The 15,280-nt window shown below is 34.2% G+C and overlaps 1 protein-coding gene across 1 annotated transcript in view; it reads left to right on the forward strand.

Annotated features, from left to right (window-relative positions):
* Positions 1 to 15,280, forward strand: part of WDR27 (WD repeat domain 27) — a gene marked incomplete at its 5' end in the record, with an annotated part of 106,482 nt that overhangs the window by 21,713 nt on the left and 69,489 nt on the right. The window contains 5 exons of the mRNA XM_082048940.1: positions 2,618 to 2,707; positions 4,225 to 4,346; positions 5,614 to 5,747; positions 12,676 to 12,773; positions 13,085 to 13,206. Coding sequence (XP_081905066.1) covers positions 2,618 to 2,707; positions 4,225 to 4,346; positions 5,614 to 5,747; positions 12,676 to 12,773; positions 13,085 to 13,206 — 566 coding nt within the window. The remainder of the gene's footprint in view (positions 1 to 2,617; positions 2,708 to 4,224; positions 4,347 to 5,613; positions 5,748 to 12,675; positions 12,774 to 13,084; positions 13,207 to 15,280) is intronic.

The raw sequence follows: 15,280 nt of genomic DNA on the forward strand, positions 1-15,280 counted from the left end.
TGTTTCCTTTGGATTTATTTTGTGACTTCCCACTGCAATTTGAAAATTAGTAGTCTAACAAGTTCTTTCACTGGAGAACTGATTTTCTGAGACAGTTACTTGGTGTCATTAGGGTGTATTAGAACCTGAAGTTCTGTTTCAAAAGAATCAGAATAGTCATATTTCTTATATAATGACTATTCATTTTTTATATATGAAAATATATATATATAAATTCTTCCATATGATCCAGAGAAGGATATTTTTCTTAGCTGCTTTGGAGAAGTGAGTCTTCTGAAAGTTTTAGTGATTTCCAATTCATATAAATGTTATTATACAGAAAAAACTTCTTAGATAAGCTATCAAATATATTACCAAGTATATAATTATGTCGATGTACACTCTGCAAATCATAATATTTTCAAAATATTTAAAAATGCATATCTTTATAAATATTTTGTGGAAAAGAGCAACTTTCATCTTCAAGAAATAAAAATAATTAGATGCAATCAGTAACTTTTCTAAAACATATTTCAGCTGTAAGTGTTCCCTAGAGAATGGGAAGAAATTATTTTTATGGCTCCTAAAAGAAACTGGTTGCAGAGAGCTTATTTCTAGGAATGTTACGTGCACTTAAAACGAGAAGTCCGTTTTTAGCATAGAAAAGCTTTGCTATAGTTTGGGTGATACATTTTAAGTATAAGCCATCTTTTACTTTTTCTGAGGAAGGAACGTCTTTGTTTCTGTCTTTGTCTTTCTCACACGTGCACACATAGGTCTAAACAATGACAATTTAGGAAAACAAGGTTTGGCAATACTTACAGAGTTTCTTTTCCTTGGAATAAATATTGTATCATTGTAAGCTTGTAAAGAGTTATGTTATTGTTGTAGTCTCTGTTGAACAGATGGTTCCTAGCTTTAGAGTACATTTTTTGTTGCAAATTTGCAACTCGGAATTGCAGTTTAGAACACTCTTTCAAGTGGTCTTATGCATCTTTAAACATAGCAGAAAGAAAATTGAATAGAAAATTTAAGTAAAATTTAAGGTGTAGAGCTGCGTTAATGAGTTAGTGCAAACCTTCTTGGACTTATTACACATTCTTCTGTAGTAGAGGTGTTATAACTTGTTGCTCTGTTAGAAAACAGTTTTCTTCAGGATTTGAGATGATGATCCATTAAACAAGCCTCCAAAATTCAGTGGAAAATTATTTCTTCTCATTCTGTATGCACAAGAAATTTTATGTATTGTTAATTATGTATGTATGAATTTCACCTTTTATCACCTACCTGATATACTTGCCAATCAGATCTCATGCTGAAAACATATACTGTCAAAACTTTAGGAAAAATGGAGGAAATCTGCAGAAGACCACTGTCCTTTAGCTCAAAGACTTCACACCTTTGAGTCTGTGGGACACATGTATCTTGGAATATGTTGTCCAGGACTATTTATTTTTGTGATGAAAATATTTAACAGCATTATTTAGTATGTGCAATTATTATTACTTGGAGGAAAGTCAACTGAAATATTGCTTGTCAGATAAAATAAAAAATATTTTATAGAGTAGTTCTTTGCCAGTTTATTGTACCAGTGCATTTAATAACTGGCAACAGAAAAAGAGATTCTGGAATGCCTCTTCTTAGCATATATATGTCTACCCCATTGTGTGTCCCACTTAAAATTCACTTTCAGTAGATGACTTTCAGATTAGAAATATGGATCTCTTATAGGTTTATATTGCCAAAATATGAGGAAAAATGTTCTTTGGAACATAGTATTCTGAACCTGCAATGTGAATGTAACTTGGACAGTAGATAGCAGCGTTTATTGCTGGTGAAATCAAGCATGATGTTTATTTCTTCTGCCTTTGTAAAGAAACTCAGAAGTTCTGTGAAGGAGGTGTTCCAAGGTACCTCTTTTGAAATACTTTTCACAGTGAACCTAGTAGCATTGATTTGAATAATGCAATTCATTTCATTAATTTTATTGCTATCTTCTCTTTCTCTGCCCTCCTTTATTTTTTTTCCCCATCAGTTGATTTATCTGCTCTTTATTATTGTAATTTTTTCAGGAAAAGTTTTTGAGCAAACAGTTAAATTTCACAAATGACTGCCATTATGGAGACATAGTGAGTCTATCCCATCATTTTGTGCCCCCACTGATTACCAATATAAAAGAACAATCTGACTGCACTTGGATAGATTTTAGAATTACCTTATGAAAGAAATTAATCATCTTTAAGAAGTGATCTAGAATTACTAATATGTGCCTTTTATTCTAGTATGTATGAGAAGGTGATATAGTGTTAATAAGAAGATATTAAAAAATGAGTGTAGAGAAATAGGTTGAAATGCTAAAAAATTCTGCACTTAAATTTTGTAGCACTTTTCTTTGTGAAAAGTGAACTTCCAACTTGTGATGAATAACTGCTTTGAGAATATGTCAGGACAAGAAATGGATTTTGTACAAATTCCAATCAAATTCTGCAATATGAGTTTGTGGTGTTCATAAAAGTATGTGTTAAACATATGAAATTAATAACTGGTGTGTGTTTTGTTGTAATGGCATATGTGATATTTATGATTAAAAGAAACAACATATAAGGTCCTTGTTTTCATTAGACACTCTTCCTTACAGGGGATGGAGAGAAGCTGGCTTGTGGCCTGGCTGACAAGACTGTGGTGATATTCAGTTCCAATCTTACTGATACACATAATGTTTTTTCAGGTAAATTTATGAATTATATTATTAAAGAAATAGTATCTGAGTTTAACCTAAAATAGCATAGTAATTAGATTCCACTTACATCACCTTGAGAAGAGTGGGGTAGAAAAGAATTAAACTGCCTGTCAGATTTTTCCCATTTCTCAGTTTTCGGGAAGGTAAACAGTGATGTATCATGATATAGATTGCATTCTGTATTGCATATGTATTATAGTACAATACATATGCAATCTGCATTGTGTATGTGTTATGATATGTTACAATCATTAAGTAGAATTAACAAAGTCAATATACTGTAATGATAGTGCCTGTGTATATTGCAGTAACATGTTGTAACAGATTATTGCTAAAAAAGTTGACTTCAATGACTTGGCAACAAATGCGATTGGTTTGCAGCTTCGGACTTCTAAGAAAACCTGTTTGAAAAAAAAAAAGAGGACTATTCCTATGGAAAATCCATATCTGCAGAAGTGCATATTCATGCAAACACTTACTTAGGGTTGTAGATAAGCTCTAGAAAAATTAATTCTAAATTTCTACTAGAACTATCTGTTGAAATTTTAGTAACAGTAAATATTATGATTTAAAATTCATGTAGCTGGATGGATCTACTGTGAAAGTTTGTAATGGAAGATGACTGTCCTTTACTAGTAGACCTAAACAAGTGTCAAAGTAGATTAAGTTGGTTTAGAAAATGATTTCTAAGTAAAAAACTCTGAAAAGTGATTTCTGGCATGGCATGAGAAACTGAAAATTCTTTGACTACTTAGCAACAACTAAAATGTCAGTCTATTATCAATATTTTTCTCATTCTAAATCCAAAACACAGTACTATACCAGCTACTAGGAAGAAAATTAGAAAATTTACTCTATCCCACCTGAAACCAGGACATTGGGGTTTTTTGAGTAATTTTCATTGTATTTTGTGGAAGCAGCTGTGGCATTCTGACAACTAATGGGGGTAACATTACTGATATTTTCCTCTTTGTGTGAAGAAATCGATGAAAATATGCCTCAAGGGCAGGGTAGCAAGGTCTTTTTTTTCCCCATAATTTAAAGCAATCATTTTGTTTTTATATAGAACTCCAGTTGATTAAAGAGAAAATGTGCACAAGAGGGCAGCATAAGAACTTTGAATGTTTAAGGTCAGGTGAAATTCATCAGACTTCATTAGACTAAAATGGACCAAAGTTCGTTAAAATTGTTTGACATAGTTTATTGGTTTTTGACCTTTTTGATCAGCATCAATATAATTATAGACCAAATTAATAGTTTCTATTATGTTTCTATTATATTAGTTTCTGCATTATGTTTTTGGATTTTCAATTTCTTTGTAAATTTCTAATCTTGTTTTTAACTCTGTGATACAAAACTGAAAAAGTCTGGGTTTTTTGGTAGAAGCTTAAATCTGGAGAAATGTATAAATGCATTATTATTATTATTATTATTATTATTATTATTATTAATATTAATATTTTATTTTATTTTTTATTTTATTTTTGTTTAATTATTTTTATTAGGTCATGATGGTGCAGTTAACTCTGTTGGATGGAGTCATGACAAGAAGTTCTTAGTTTCTGCATCAGAAGACAGAACTTTAAGGGTCTGGTCAGTCTGCAATAATGAATCTGCCCTAATTCTGGTAATTAGAAACTTCTGTCAGTTTGGTTCATAGAGGACACTGTTTTGCACTTTCATCTACTGCCATTTTAAGAGCCTGCTTTTCAGAGCTACTGAGTGGTGGTGATTCCAACTGATACTATGATCTGCATAGGACATACTTAGAAATGAAGAACATGTAGGTTTAATTGCAGAGAAAATAATCTGCATTGATAGTGCCACTTGTTTGAGGGACCACAATGGATTAAATAACATTTGTTGCTTTCCTACATTTTTAATTACATACGGCTCAATTCCAGAAAATTGTGGGGTTAAAGTTTTCTCATCTTTTACAATTGGGGCAGATGTTAAGTGAGAAGTAGTGGATATTGTGCTAGGCTCAGCAATGTCTGTTTTGAATTTAAATGATTGTCCCACACTCCTGCAAGCCCAGAGGCAAACTAACAAAACCAGGTTGTACTAAGGTAAAATTATACGAGAAGTCCAGTCTTTCAGAGGTGCAAAGCTTTCTATCCTTTGCTACTGGATTTGTTGCAGTGTTGTATACAGAAACCTGAGATGCCTTTTCATGACTCAACCAACTGATATCCAGCATCCTGTTTTAATTTCTTCCCTTGCTGTTCACTGAAGTAGGAGAACTTTACCATAAAATTTATACCAGTGCCACTCATTCTCTAAATATACTTCACTTCTATGCATGACCACAGTGGAAGGATTTAAATTTTCCCTATTAGAATGTGTTCCCATACTCCTGCTATACTTAATATGAGCTTGAGACCATGGCCACTCTGGGGTTCTCCTGTTTGTGGAAACTATCCTCCCTTCAGTTTTGCTAATTGTCCAGAATATCCTTTGAGATGAGGTATATGCATGATTTTATCATGATAATTTATGAAAATTAAAAAAACCAACCTTGGTAGACAAAACTAGTAGGCATGTCTGGAAGCCTTTGTTTTATTGTCTGCTCTGTGTATTCTATTTTTGTTGGCTCAGCTCTGCTTGACTTTATAGGCTACTCAATTCAAATGGAAGTTTGAAGTATGAAGCTAGATTGTATTAGATTCAGTTGACTACAGATACTTTTAACTTCACTGTCAACTAATCTAAATCAATTGAAGAATTCATTTTGAGATTAATAGATGTCAAAAATAGGAAAACCCACTACAAAGTAAACTAAGCATCTGGCATATCATCAAGATAAGAGGGAGACGACACCTTAACACCAGGAATCTCTGAAAAAGTATTTGTTATCTCAGAATCCATTCTTAATAATTGTCTTTGCATTTCAGGGCAAAGAGAAGTTCCAGAAGACAGTACGCTTTGCACAGTTTTATTTTATAGATACATTTATATTGCTGTGTTGTGGAGCCGAATTTCATCTATTACGTTTCCACCCAAACACAACAAAGGACGATCTCAAACGGTGAGTACAATTCCTCATTAACAGAGAAGTGAAAGTACTTGTACTGTTTGACGTGGAATTTTGTGGGTGTTGAGGTGGTCTGGGGGGTGAGAATATTACAAAAGAAAAAAAAGAGGAACAAATAGTAAAAGCTAATTGTAAAAATAACTTTGTTCTGACATAATAAGAAAAAAAAAATGGAAATGTCAAATATATAGTGCATACCTTAACTACTGCAAATTGTGTTTACTACTACTGTTACCATTTGGGACCTCCTGAGCTTTCCCTTCTGCCTGTTTACATCTCAGTGTGCGTTAATGTCTTGAGTTATGTTTGAGTGGCTATGGGAAACTTTCCTCTTGTGGGAATATTCTAAATACTTTCTAACTTTCTGTGACTTTCTTCCTTCTCTGTCAAATGGAATTAGATCACTTTCATGATTTTCCTTTACTTTCCAACTATTATATTGCATCTAATTAATTATTACCCTATTTAGTCCTTGTGTTTCTTCATTGTTAGGCATTCTTCATGCACTTATTGCTAATACTATTCTGGTTAGCATGTTATGGGTTTAGATTTTGAGTGGAAGAGCAAACAATTAATGCTACAACATCGAAGTTTATTAGCTGATATTGTGTATGGTGTGTTCTGTCTGTTCATGACAGTAAACAGCACTGGGCTTCATCCTTAAATGGGAAAAAGTAGCCTATTTTCTTAAGCACAGGCTTAAGTATGTTTTTGAACAGGAGTTCTTTCCTGGACTGAGACATGAACCTGGTAGTTGGAACTTCACTGAAATTTTAAGTGATCATACAGAAAACAAAAGGAGAAACACTTACCAAAATATATCACTCCTTTAAAATACACTTTTTAAAGAACAGAGATTCCTTCTTACTTGAAAAAGCAGCTGATGGATTATCATCTAAGACCTGTTTAAAAGTTTTTCAAAATGGTGCATTAATTGTGCTTTTCAGTCACTTACTTGGTTTTACAGTTAATCCACTGTCATTTCTGATACTTCACTTTCTATTTCTGGTCAAAATCCTAAATGGAGGGTGTTGTTATGGCTCTTATTATTATAGCCATATACTCTATTTGGAATAGGAATAAAGTGAGCAGCCTGGAAAAGTAAATACAGAGGAATACAAAATTTCCTGCTTTGATTTTATAGTATATACATTAACTTAGGAAAGTAAAACTAATAGAATAAAATGAAAACAAAATACTTTCCCAGCATTTCTTTCTTTTATGGAACACTGCATCATTCCTTCAGTTTCTCTCAACTCTCTCATTCCACCTTCTGAGTTTGGAAGAATGCTTGAATGAAACTGATTCAAGAAGATGCTTTATACTCTTAATTAAAAGGGCATGGCAATGCAGTCTGGCTAACCAATAGATTGCTACTGTGTTTCAGAGGTGAAGACAGTACGATGACAAATCATGTAACTGTTTCTTTGTGCATAAATTTCAAAGAACTCCCCATAAGTATTAATTAACTAAGCAGCACAGCAACTTAATTCAATGGTTAAATATTTGTTCAGTTTTAAAGGTGAAACTGAGAAATGGAAATAAGAAAAAAGAACATTATATTTCTTATTGGCTTATTTAAATATAACCTTATTTAAAAACATCACAGAGGAGATTTATTGTAGTTCCGGGAATAGGGTACAGATGTCCTGACTTCTGCTTCTATGATTCATCTCAAAATGACTCACAACCTAAACAATTTTCTTTGCATTCTCCAAAATTACTAACTACTGAATTTCTACTCTCACCAACAGCTACACATGCTGGTACGAAGTGTAACTATTTGCTTCTAAGTGTTTTTAAATTTAATTTTATTTCTTATTTATTAGTTTTAATTCACGTAAGAATTTGAGCAGAACAAAACACCTATGGGTTGTTATCTCATTTTCATAATCTGATTTGTTTTAAAGATTAGAATAAGTGATTTGAAAGCACTTTAAAAGGGAGAAAATTGTGTTCCATTAGCAGAAACAGTACCTTTTAAAGACATTTTCTCTAGCAATTGGTTGTACCAAAAATAAATACAGTAAGGGAAGTAATAGTAAAATATCTACTCTAATTAAATGGGAATCTATACCAGAACATATTCTAGATGGACAGTGCAAAGTGGGTTTAAAATTTAGCATGCTAATGATATAAAGGCGGGTGTTCATTGCAGGTTATTTGTGGAAAGTTAATGCAAACCACTTTAAGCCGGTTTAAACTTTTGAAGTAAATGGGCTACAAAGACCTGATTCAGCAGTATGATACTGAGAATATTCTAAGCTTGGTTCCTTTGAGCTTTAGCCATTAGATCAATCAACTTAAAACTGTTTTTTATCAGGAAAAGAACGGAAACTAGATGAGAAGCACATAAGTCGTAAGATGAATTCTAACATCATTCTAACAGCAACCATCTCAAAATGCTTTACATTTTCTCATCCTTATCTTTTCCTACATCTAATATTCATTACATAGTGTGAGTGAATGACATCTACCCTCTGTAGTGTAAGAGAGAATTTTTTCAGTTACGATAAATTCTAAGCATTCTAGCATATTAAGTGATGATTTTCTTTTTCATGTAACCGATTTTCTTATCTTACTGAACTTAACCTGTGTCTGGATATGTATAATGGGACTTCTGTTTGAAGACTATTTTTACAGTGCATACAAAAATGTTTGTAATAGCTTGACACTTTATGATCTGTTATACTGATGATGTTTGTGGTCTGTCACTTAGTTTTGAGTTTGTCATGTGCAGCCATTTTCCTTAAAACTTCCAGTGTCAGATCTGCATTAAGCTGTTTTTTGAGAGGTTTTGAGAGTTTTTTTTCAGGTGCCTATTCGTCTTATGATTTTAACATAATAACACACTTTCAAACATTGAAGTTTTTTATCTTTCAACAAAATGTTTCTACTTTACCTGGGTCTCCTGAAAAATTATTTCAGCAAAGGACTTCAAATCTGCTGAAAAGCAGATATATCAGTCTCTGCAACTATTGCAGGAAGTGTTTGTATCTTGGAATCTGGTTTTATATTTTATTTCTGAAGTTATACCAGTCTCCTGAAAATAACTATATTCTGTAAATATATTCCCTGAAAATGATTACATGTCCAAAGTATGTGGGATACAAGAGATTACAGAGATGAGTCATTTACACTGTTTCCAGAATTCTAATGACTAAAGGCATCAAAGGAAGACAGAATTGTAGTTTGAGTGTATCAACCTCAATGTGATTTTATTTATATACCTGATCTATAAGATTGTCATCTGAGATTATGTGCCACGTATAGAATTGCAGACCTAGAAAAAATTTGGTAAGAAGGTACTGGTCATCCCTTTTTTTTGCCCCCATCACAAGCTATTTTGTGGCTTGAGGAGGTGCTGGTCTTATCTAGACAATTTTTAGGACACATCTGTGCCACAGTAGCCTCCCCAGTTGACTTGTGAGAAGGAATTTTGCCTTTGTTCCCTTCACAGTCTTGGACTTCATCTCTGCAGCATTTTATGGGGCTTGTAGTGTTTTGTAATAGCTGAAAAACAACTTCACAATTGTCTGTAACAGTGCATTCTTATTTGAAACCCTGCAAAAAAGGAACTAGCTTTTCTAATGGCAGACAGTCAAATTTATCTATTTAAAGTGCTCAGACCTGAGATGGAATTCCTAACCTGGTTGTATATAGTTTTATTTTCAGAATTTGCTTCTGGTAGGAAAATAAAAATATTTTTTCTTTCCTTTTGGAGATTTCTTATCATATTCGTTATTATCCTTTTTTTTTTTTTTTTTTTTTTTTTTTTTTAATGAAGTAACCCTTGTATTGACAGAAATCTGTTGATGTTCTGCAGATGAAAGCACAGTTACTTTGTTGAATGCACCTTCTTACTGACAAATTGTAATATCTTTCAACAATCTAAAAAGCTTCTCTTTTGTGTGCTCTTCATGCCTTTGTCTTGATAAACATTACAACACCTTCTAACCTTTACTGGATTAATTCCTCTGATTAATTCCTCAACAAACCCTTTGTAAGATATATAACAATCTTTTATTTTGAATTAAAATGTAGATTGTACACGTTTGCTTATGTTTCATATACACTTTTTTTCTCAAATTCTGTTCTTATATATTATAAGTGAGTGACATTTAAGTTTATATCTTGTATTTGAATGATGAAATATCTTTCTTCTACAATCTGATTACCTGCCTTCTATGTTATCTGTTAATTCTTAGTTTATGGATGTATTATTAAAGCAATAAAAAGGTAACCCAAATTGTTATATAGACTTTAATCTCCAATAGAGAAGAAGTAATGTACAGCATCCAGCTCAGTGTGTCGACAAAGTCTGTCTAAGTTCACTTGCACTTTGAATTATTAAAAGTGTATAGGACATGTGGCAAATGCATTGTGTTCAAAAAAAATAAGGTCTTAAATATGCTAAAATACCTCTTTACTAATGGTTACTCTTGCTCTGTTCTTTTTTCCCTGTTACAGTTTTGTCCTAACTTGTTTTTTAGGAATCTCAGTTTACTGTGTTGGTTGAAGATTTGCTTTCTAGGTGAAATTCTATCTGGATTACACTCTATGAGGCGCTTAAGTATGTAGCAGACTGCATTGTAGAAGAGAGATACTTCAACTAACTCAAAACAATTGTTCTTGCATTTGGGAGCAACCTAACTGTTTCAGTATACCTCTTTCGGCAGAGAAAATTGGACCAGAAGCAGCTTCGTGCTGCCTTCATTAGATTGTTCCTATTATCACAGAATCACAGAATGTTAGGGATTGGAAGGGACCTCAAAACATCATCTAGTCCAATCCCCCTGCCAGAGCAGGAACACCTAGATGAGGTTACACAGGAAGGCGTCCAGGCGGGTTTTGAATGTCTCCAGAGAAGGAGACTCCACAACCCCCCTGGGCAGCCTGTTCCAGTGCTCTGGCACCCTCACTGAGAAGAAGTTTCTTCTCAAATTTAAGTGGAACCTCTTGTGTTCCAGTTTGAACCCATTACCCCTTGTCTTATCACTGATTGTCACTGAGAAGAGCCTGGCTCCATCCTCATGACACTCACTCTTTACATATTTATAAACATTAATGAGGTCACCCCTCAGTCTCCTCCAAGCTAAAGAGACCCAGCTCTGTCAGCCTTTCATCATAAGGGAGATGCTCCACTCCCTTCATCATCTTTGTTGCCCTATACTGGACTCTCTCCAGCAGTTCCCTGTCCCTCTTGAACTGAGGGTCCCAGAACTGGATACAATATTCCAGATGTGGTCTCCCCAGGGCAGAGTAGAGGGGAAGGAGAACCTCTCTCAACCTACTCACCACCCCCCCTTCAAATACACCCCAGGATGCCATTGGCGTTCCTGGCCACAAGGGCACAGTGCTGGCTCATGGTCATCCTGCTGTCCACCAGGACCCCTAGGTCCCTTTCCCCTACACTGCTCTCTAATAGGTCATTCCCCAACTTATGCTGGAACCTGGGGTTGTTCCTACCCAGATGTAAGACTCTACACTTTCCCTTGTTATCTCAGGTTACTCAAAATTAGCTGGGATATCTTTACCCAAAAATGGAAATAAAGCAGTTGTTCCTGAAGTGTAGGGCAGTTTATTTTTGTAGTTTACTTTAATAAAATACTCTGGAAATAATAAAAAACTTATTGGATTTAATTGAAAAACACTCTATTTTGCCATCTGCTTCACCATCAGTGTTGAAGTAGCTCTAACATCTACTTGGAAAAGCTCAGCAGATCATTGTTTGAGAATGACAAAGAAAGGCAAGAGAAAATTATTGAGCACTTTTCTTTTGAACTGATCAGGCCAATAAACATATTTCTTTTGTCAAATGTTTTATCATTTGCAAATTTTTAGCAAGAAACAGTAATTATTCCAACAAGTGTGTCATACGTGGACTTTTGTATTGTCATTAGACAATTTGAGACATGCTAAACTGGAAGTATAACACGGTAACATTGGAATTATTTTACTGTGTAGAAGTATCTGCATTTAGAATATAATGTAGAAATGTTGAAGTATTGTGGTGTGTTGACATTCACTGACAGCGCCCACCCAGTCACTCGCTCGCTGTCTCCCAGCGGGATCCCCCAGTGGGATGGGGTTGAGAATTGGAAAGGCAAAGGTGAGGAAAGCTCATGGGATGAGATAAAGACCATTTGCTAAGTGAACAAAAAGAAAGAAAAAAAACAAGTGCTGCAAAAGTGATTGCTCACTAGCTCCCACCGGCAGACTGATGCCCAGCCAGTCTCCACATAACAGCTACTTTCAAAAAACTGTCCTCTCAGTTTTATTGCTGAGCTTGGTATTTTATCTTATGGAATATCTCTTTGGATAATTCAAGCAAGTGGTCATGGCTGTGTCTCCATCTGGCCTCCTGCACTACCCCTGCCTACTCACTCTGGGGGCATAGTGGGAAACAGACTATCTTAGTGCTGTACAGACAGTTCAGCAATAGCTAAAACTCTGATGTGTTATCAACACTGTTTTGGTCACAAATGTAAGACACAATATCATACAAGTGACTATGAAGAAAATTAACTTCACCTCAACCAGACCCAGTACAGTTGTTAACAAGTCTGTTTATTTACCTTAGGTGACAACTTCTATGGAAATCACATTCTTATTGCCCAATATATCCATATACATACCTATAACCATGGATGAATGCTTTCTGTTGACTTCAGTGGATTTAAGATCTCTGTTGTCTGTGCCAATAGATTTCAGTAAACAGAAAGATCTAGTCACATTGAATCACAACACAGTTCTACCTATTTAATAGAGTTCAGCAATGAGTCAAAAGGTCTGTGGCTGTAATTTTTAATAATGAAAGAAAGCTTTCTGTTTTGCTTTGTGATTCCAATGGGAGTTTACTGGTGGTGACATATCACAACTTATTTTGTTAACATTAACATTAGTTTGATATTTTTTGCAGATACAAACAGAGAAGTGTTTGCAGATTGGTGCAGAAATTTTCCATGGCCTCAACAATGGAGATTACCAGTCTTTCAGCAGTAAATGATTTCTACTCTTGTATCCTTTGTTTTTCTTATTTTTTTTTATAGTTCTTTGGATTTAATGACATGGAAATCACTTAAGTTAAAGTAATTAGCATTTGATTCTTTAATACTCTTTTTTTTTTTTTTAATTATAGTAAAAATTCTGTCTTTCTTGTGGTATTGAACTTCATCCTTGGACATAAATTTTTAGGACTGTAAGATTTTTGGTACTGCTTATAGGGCACTAAATACAACAGTCTTGATATCTGTTTATCCATCTTTTTGTCTGTGTATATGCTTTTGTTCCTTTAAATTGGTTTAACTTTAACACAGAGAACTGTACAGATATTGTACTTACAGCTGGCAGCAACCGAGCATTGGAAGTTTTTGACCTCAATGCAGGCTGCAGTACAGCAGTGATACCAGAAGCTCATACTAGATCGGTCCATCAGATCTGCCAAAATACTGTATATGCTTTATTGAATTTTATTTGTAGTATGATCACAATTCCATCAGCAAAGGAATTGGAGGCTGAAGATACAAATGATACCCATCAATAGAGGTTTTTATATGTTGGGAAGGATGGGCAAGGTCGTAAGTCAGTGTGATAAAGGCACCTAGATCTCATTTGTTCTCTAATGAAACGCAGGGAGCAGCAAGAATGACTGAACAAGCTTGCTAGTAGGGAAGTGTATGTTACCCTTTGCCTTACTTGCACCAGACTGTAATATTGCACTTCAGCATGTACTTTTCCTTATGCAACTGTTCTCCTCCAAAGTTGAATCTGAAGTCATCTGATTTTTATACTGAAACTTCAGAAACAGCAACCAAAAAAGAAAAATTGCTCAGTCCTGAAATGGACTAGATGTCTTCAGCCCCCTCATCCTTGCTTATTTTTTTTTCACTTGAAGATTGATTTGAATGTTTGGAGATCTTATGGTACAGTACAAGCTTGAATGCCTACTGCATTACGTTTGGTTGAGTGTGGTTCTTCATTCCCACTTGGAAAGTCCTTTCTTCTGTGGGTCCAAAACAGTTCCTTATTACTACTTTTGTAGAACTCTTTATGAGTTTTCCTGAAAGATGTGATCTGGCAAAACACTTAAAATTGTGCTAACTATTTGAGTACTATTTGTGACACATATTGGCTTAAAGTTTTGGCTTTTGTTTTTGCTTGGTCAGCTTACTCTCTTCAGGTTATCTATCTTTAAAGCTGCAGGATACTATTCACTTGGGAAAAAAACCTGGAGGTACATGGTATAGCAAAGAAAATTGACCATTTTTTTGGAAAATTATATATCAAGGTTTTCTGCTTTTTCAGTTATATGAAATTAGTAGTTTCGATAGGTCAACAGGAAAATTACACATCAACTATTTTGTTACAGTTGTATAATTTAAAACTGTTAGAGTTATTATAAATTGGTGAATTTACATTAAGATGATATGCTAAAATATTTTATCGATTTATAAAAATATGCAGAATGCTCTATGTAAATCATATCCCGTTTAAAGTGTGAAACACATTGGAATCTAAAGTGAGCTAATGATGAAGAGTGGTGCAGTAGAAGGAAATTTGTGGAGTGAAAGAGCTAATGAAGATCCACTGCCTACACAACAAAATTTACAAAGGCTTTCCTTTGGACTAGTCGTAGTCTAATCTTGTGGACTAAATGATCAAAAATCACAGAATCACAGAATGTTAGGGATTGGAAGGGACCTCAAAAGATCATCTAGTCCAATACCCCTGCCAGAGCAGGAACACCTAGATGATGTTACACATCATTAGCAATTAATGTATATATGTATTCTTGAAGTACATTTTCTGGTTTAGATTAATCCAAACAAGTTCCCGTGTTCCAAGACTGCTTTGTGATGCTACCTGGACAGCAGTAAGTGGGGACGATCAGGAAATGTGTTCTTTAAATAAATTTTAGATATATATGTATATTTAGAAGGTCTTGTAAAACACTAGGAAATATATATTCTGATTAAGTCTGGGAGAAACCTGTTAGAAAATTATTAAATACAGAGGATATTCTAGAAGCATAGGTGAGCAACATGGCATTCTATTATTTCTGATTTTGGACAGCAGCAGCTGTAAGCAAGTATATATAATCTGCAATGTAATGACTTAGATTTTAAATTATTCTTTTGGTCTGTTCTAAAGATTTTTTGCAAGAATTGACAATGTATGACATTCATTGCAGCCTACAGTGTACCTGATTAAGCTTATTATATAATTTGAAATATGTTCACAGCGGACAATAACTGATATAGAATAGAACGGTAATCTGAATCTTCCTCCAGAACAGTTTAGCAGAAAATATTGCAAATGCATATATGAGTATATTAATATAAAAGATTTGGCAGCTGTGACTGTTAGACAGTACATCTCTTAGAAGACGATAGGGTGGGAGACCACAAAAGACATTTCTAACTCTTGAAGCTCCACATATGATTAAAGCTTACACCATAAAATTGCTTTCAGAGCTTTAGGCCTTATACTGCTTGCTTAGAACATCCATCATCTTGATTTAACTA

Source organism: Streptopelia decaocto (assembly GCF_964273445.1).
Source record: "Streptopelia decaocto genome assembly, chromosome: 3".
Lineage (NCBI taxonomy): Eukaryota > Metazoa > Chordata > Aves > Columbiformes > Columbidae > Streptopelia > Streptopelia decaocto.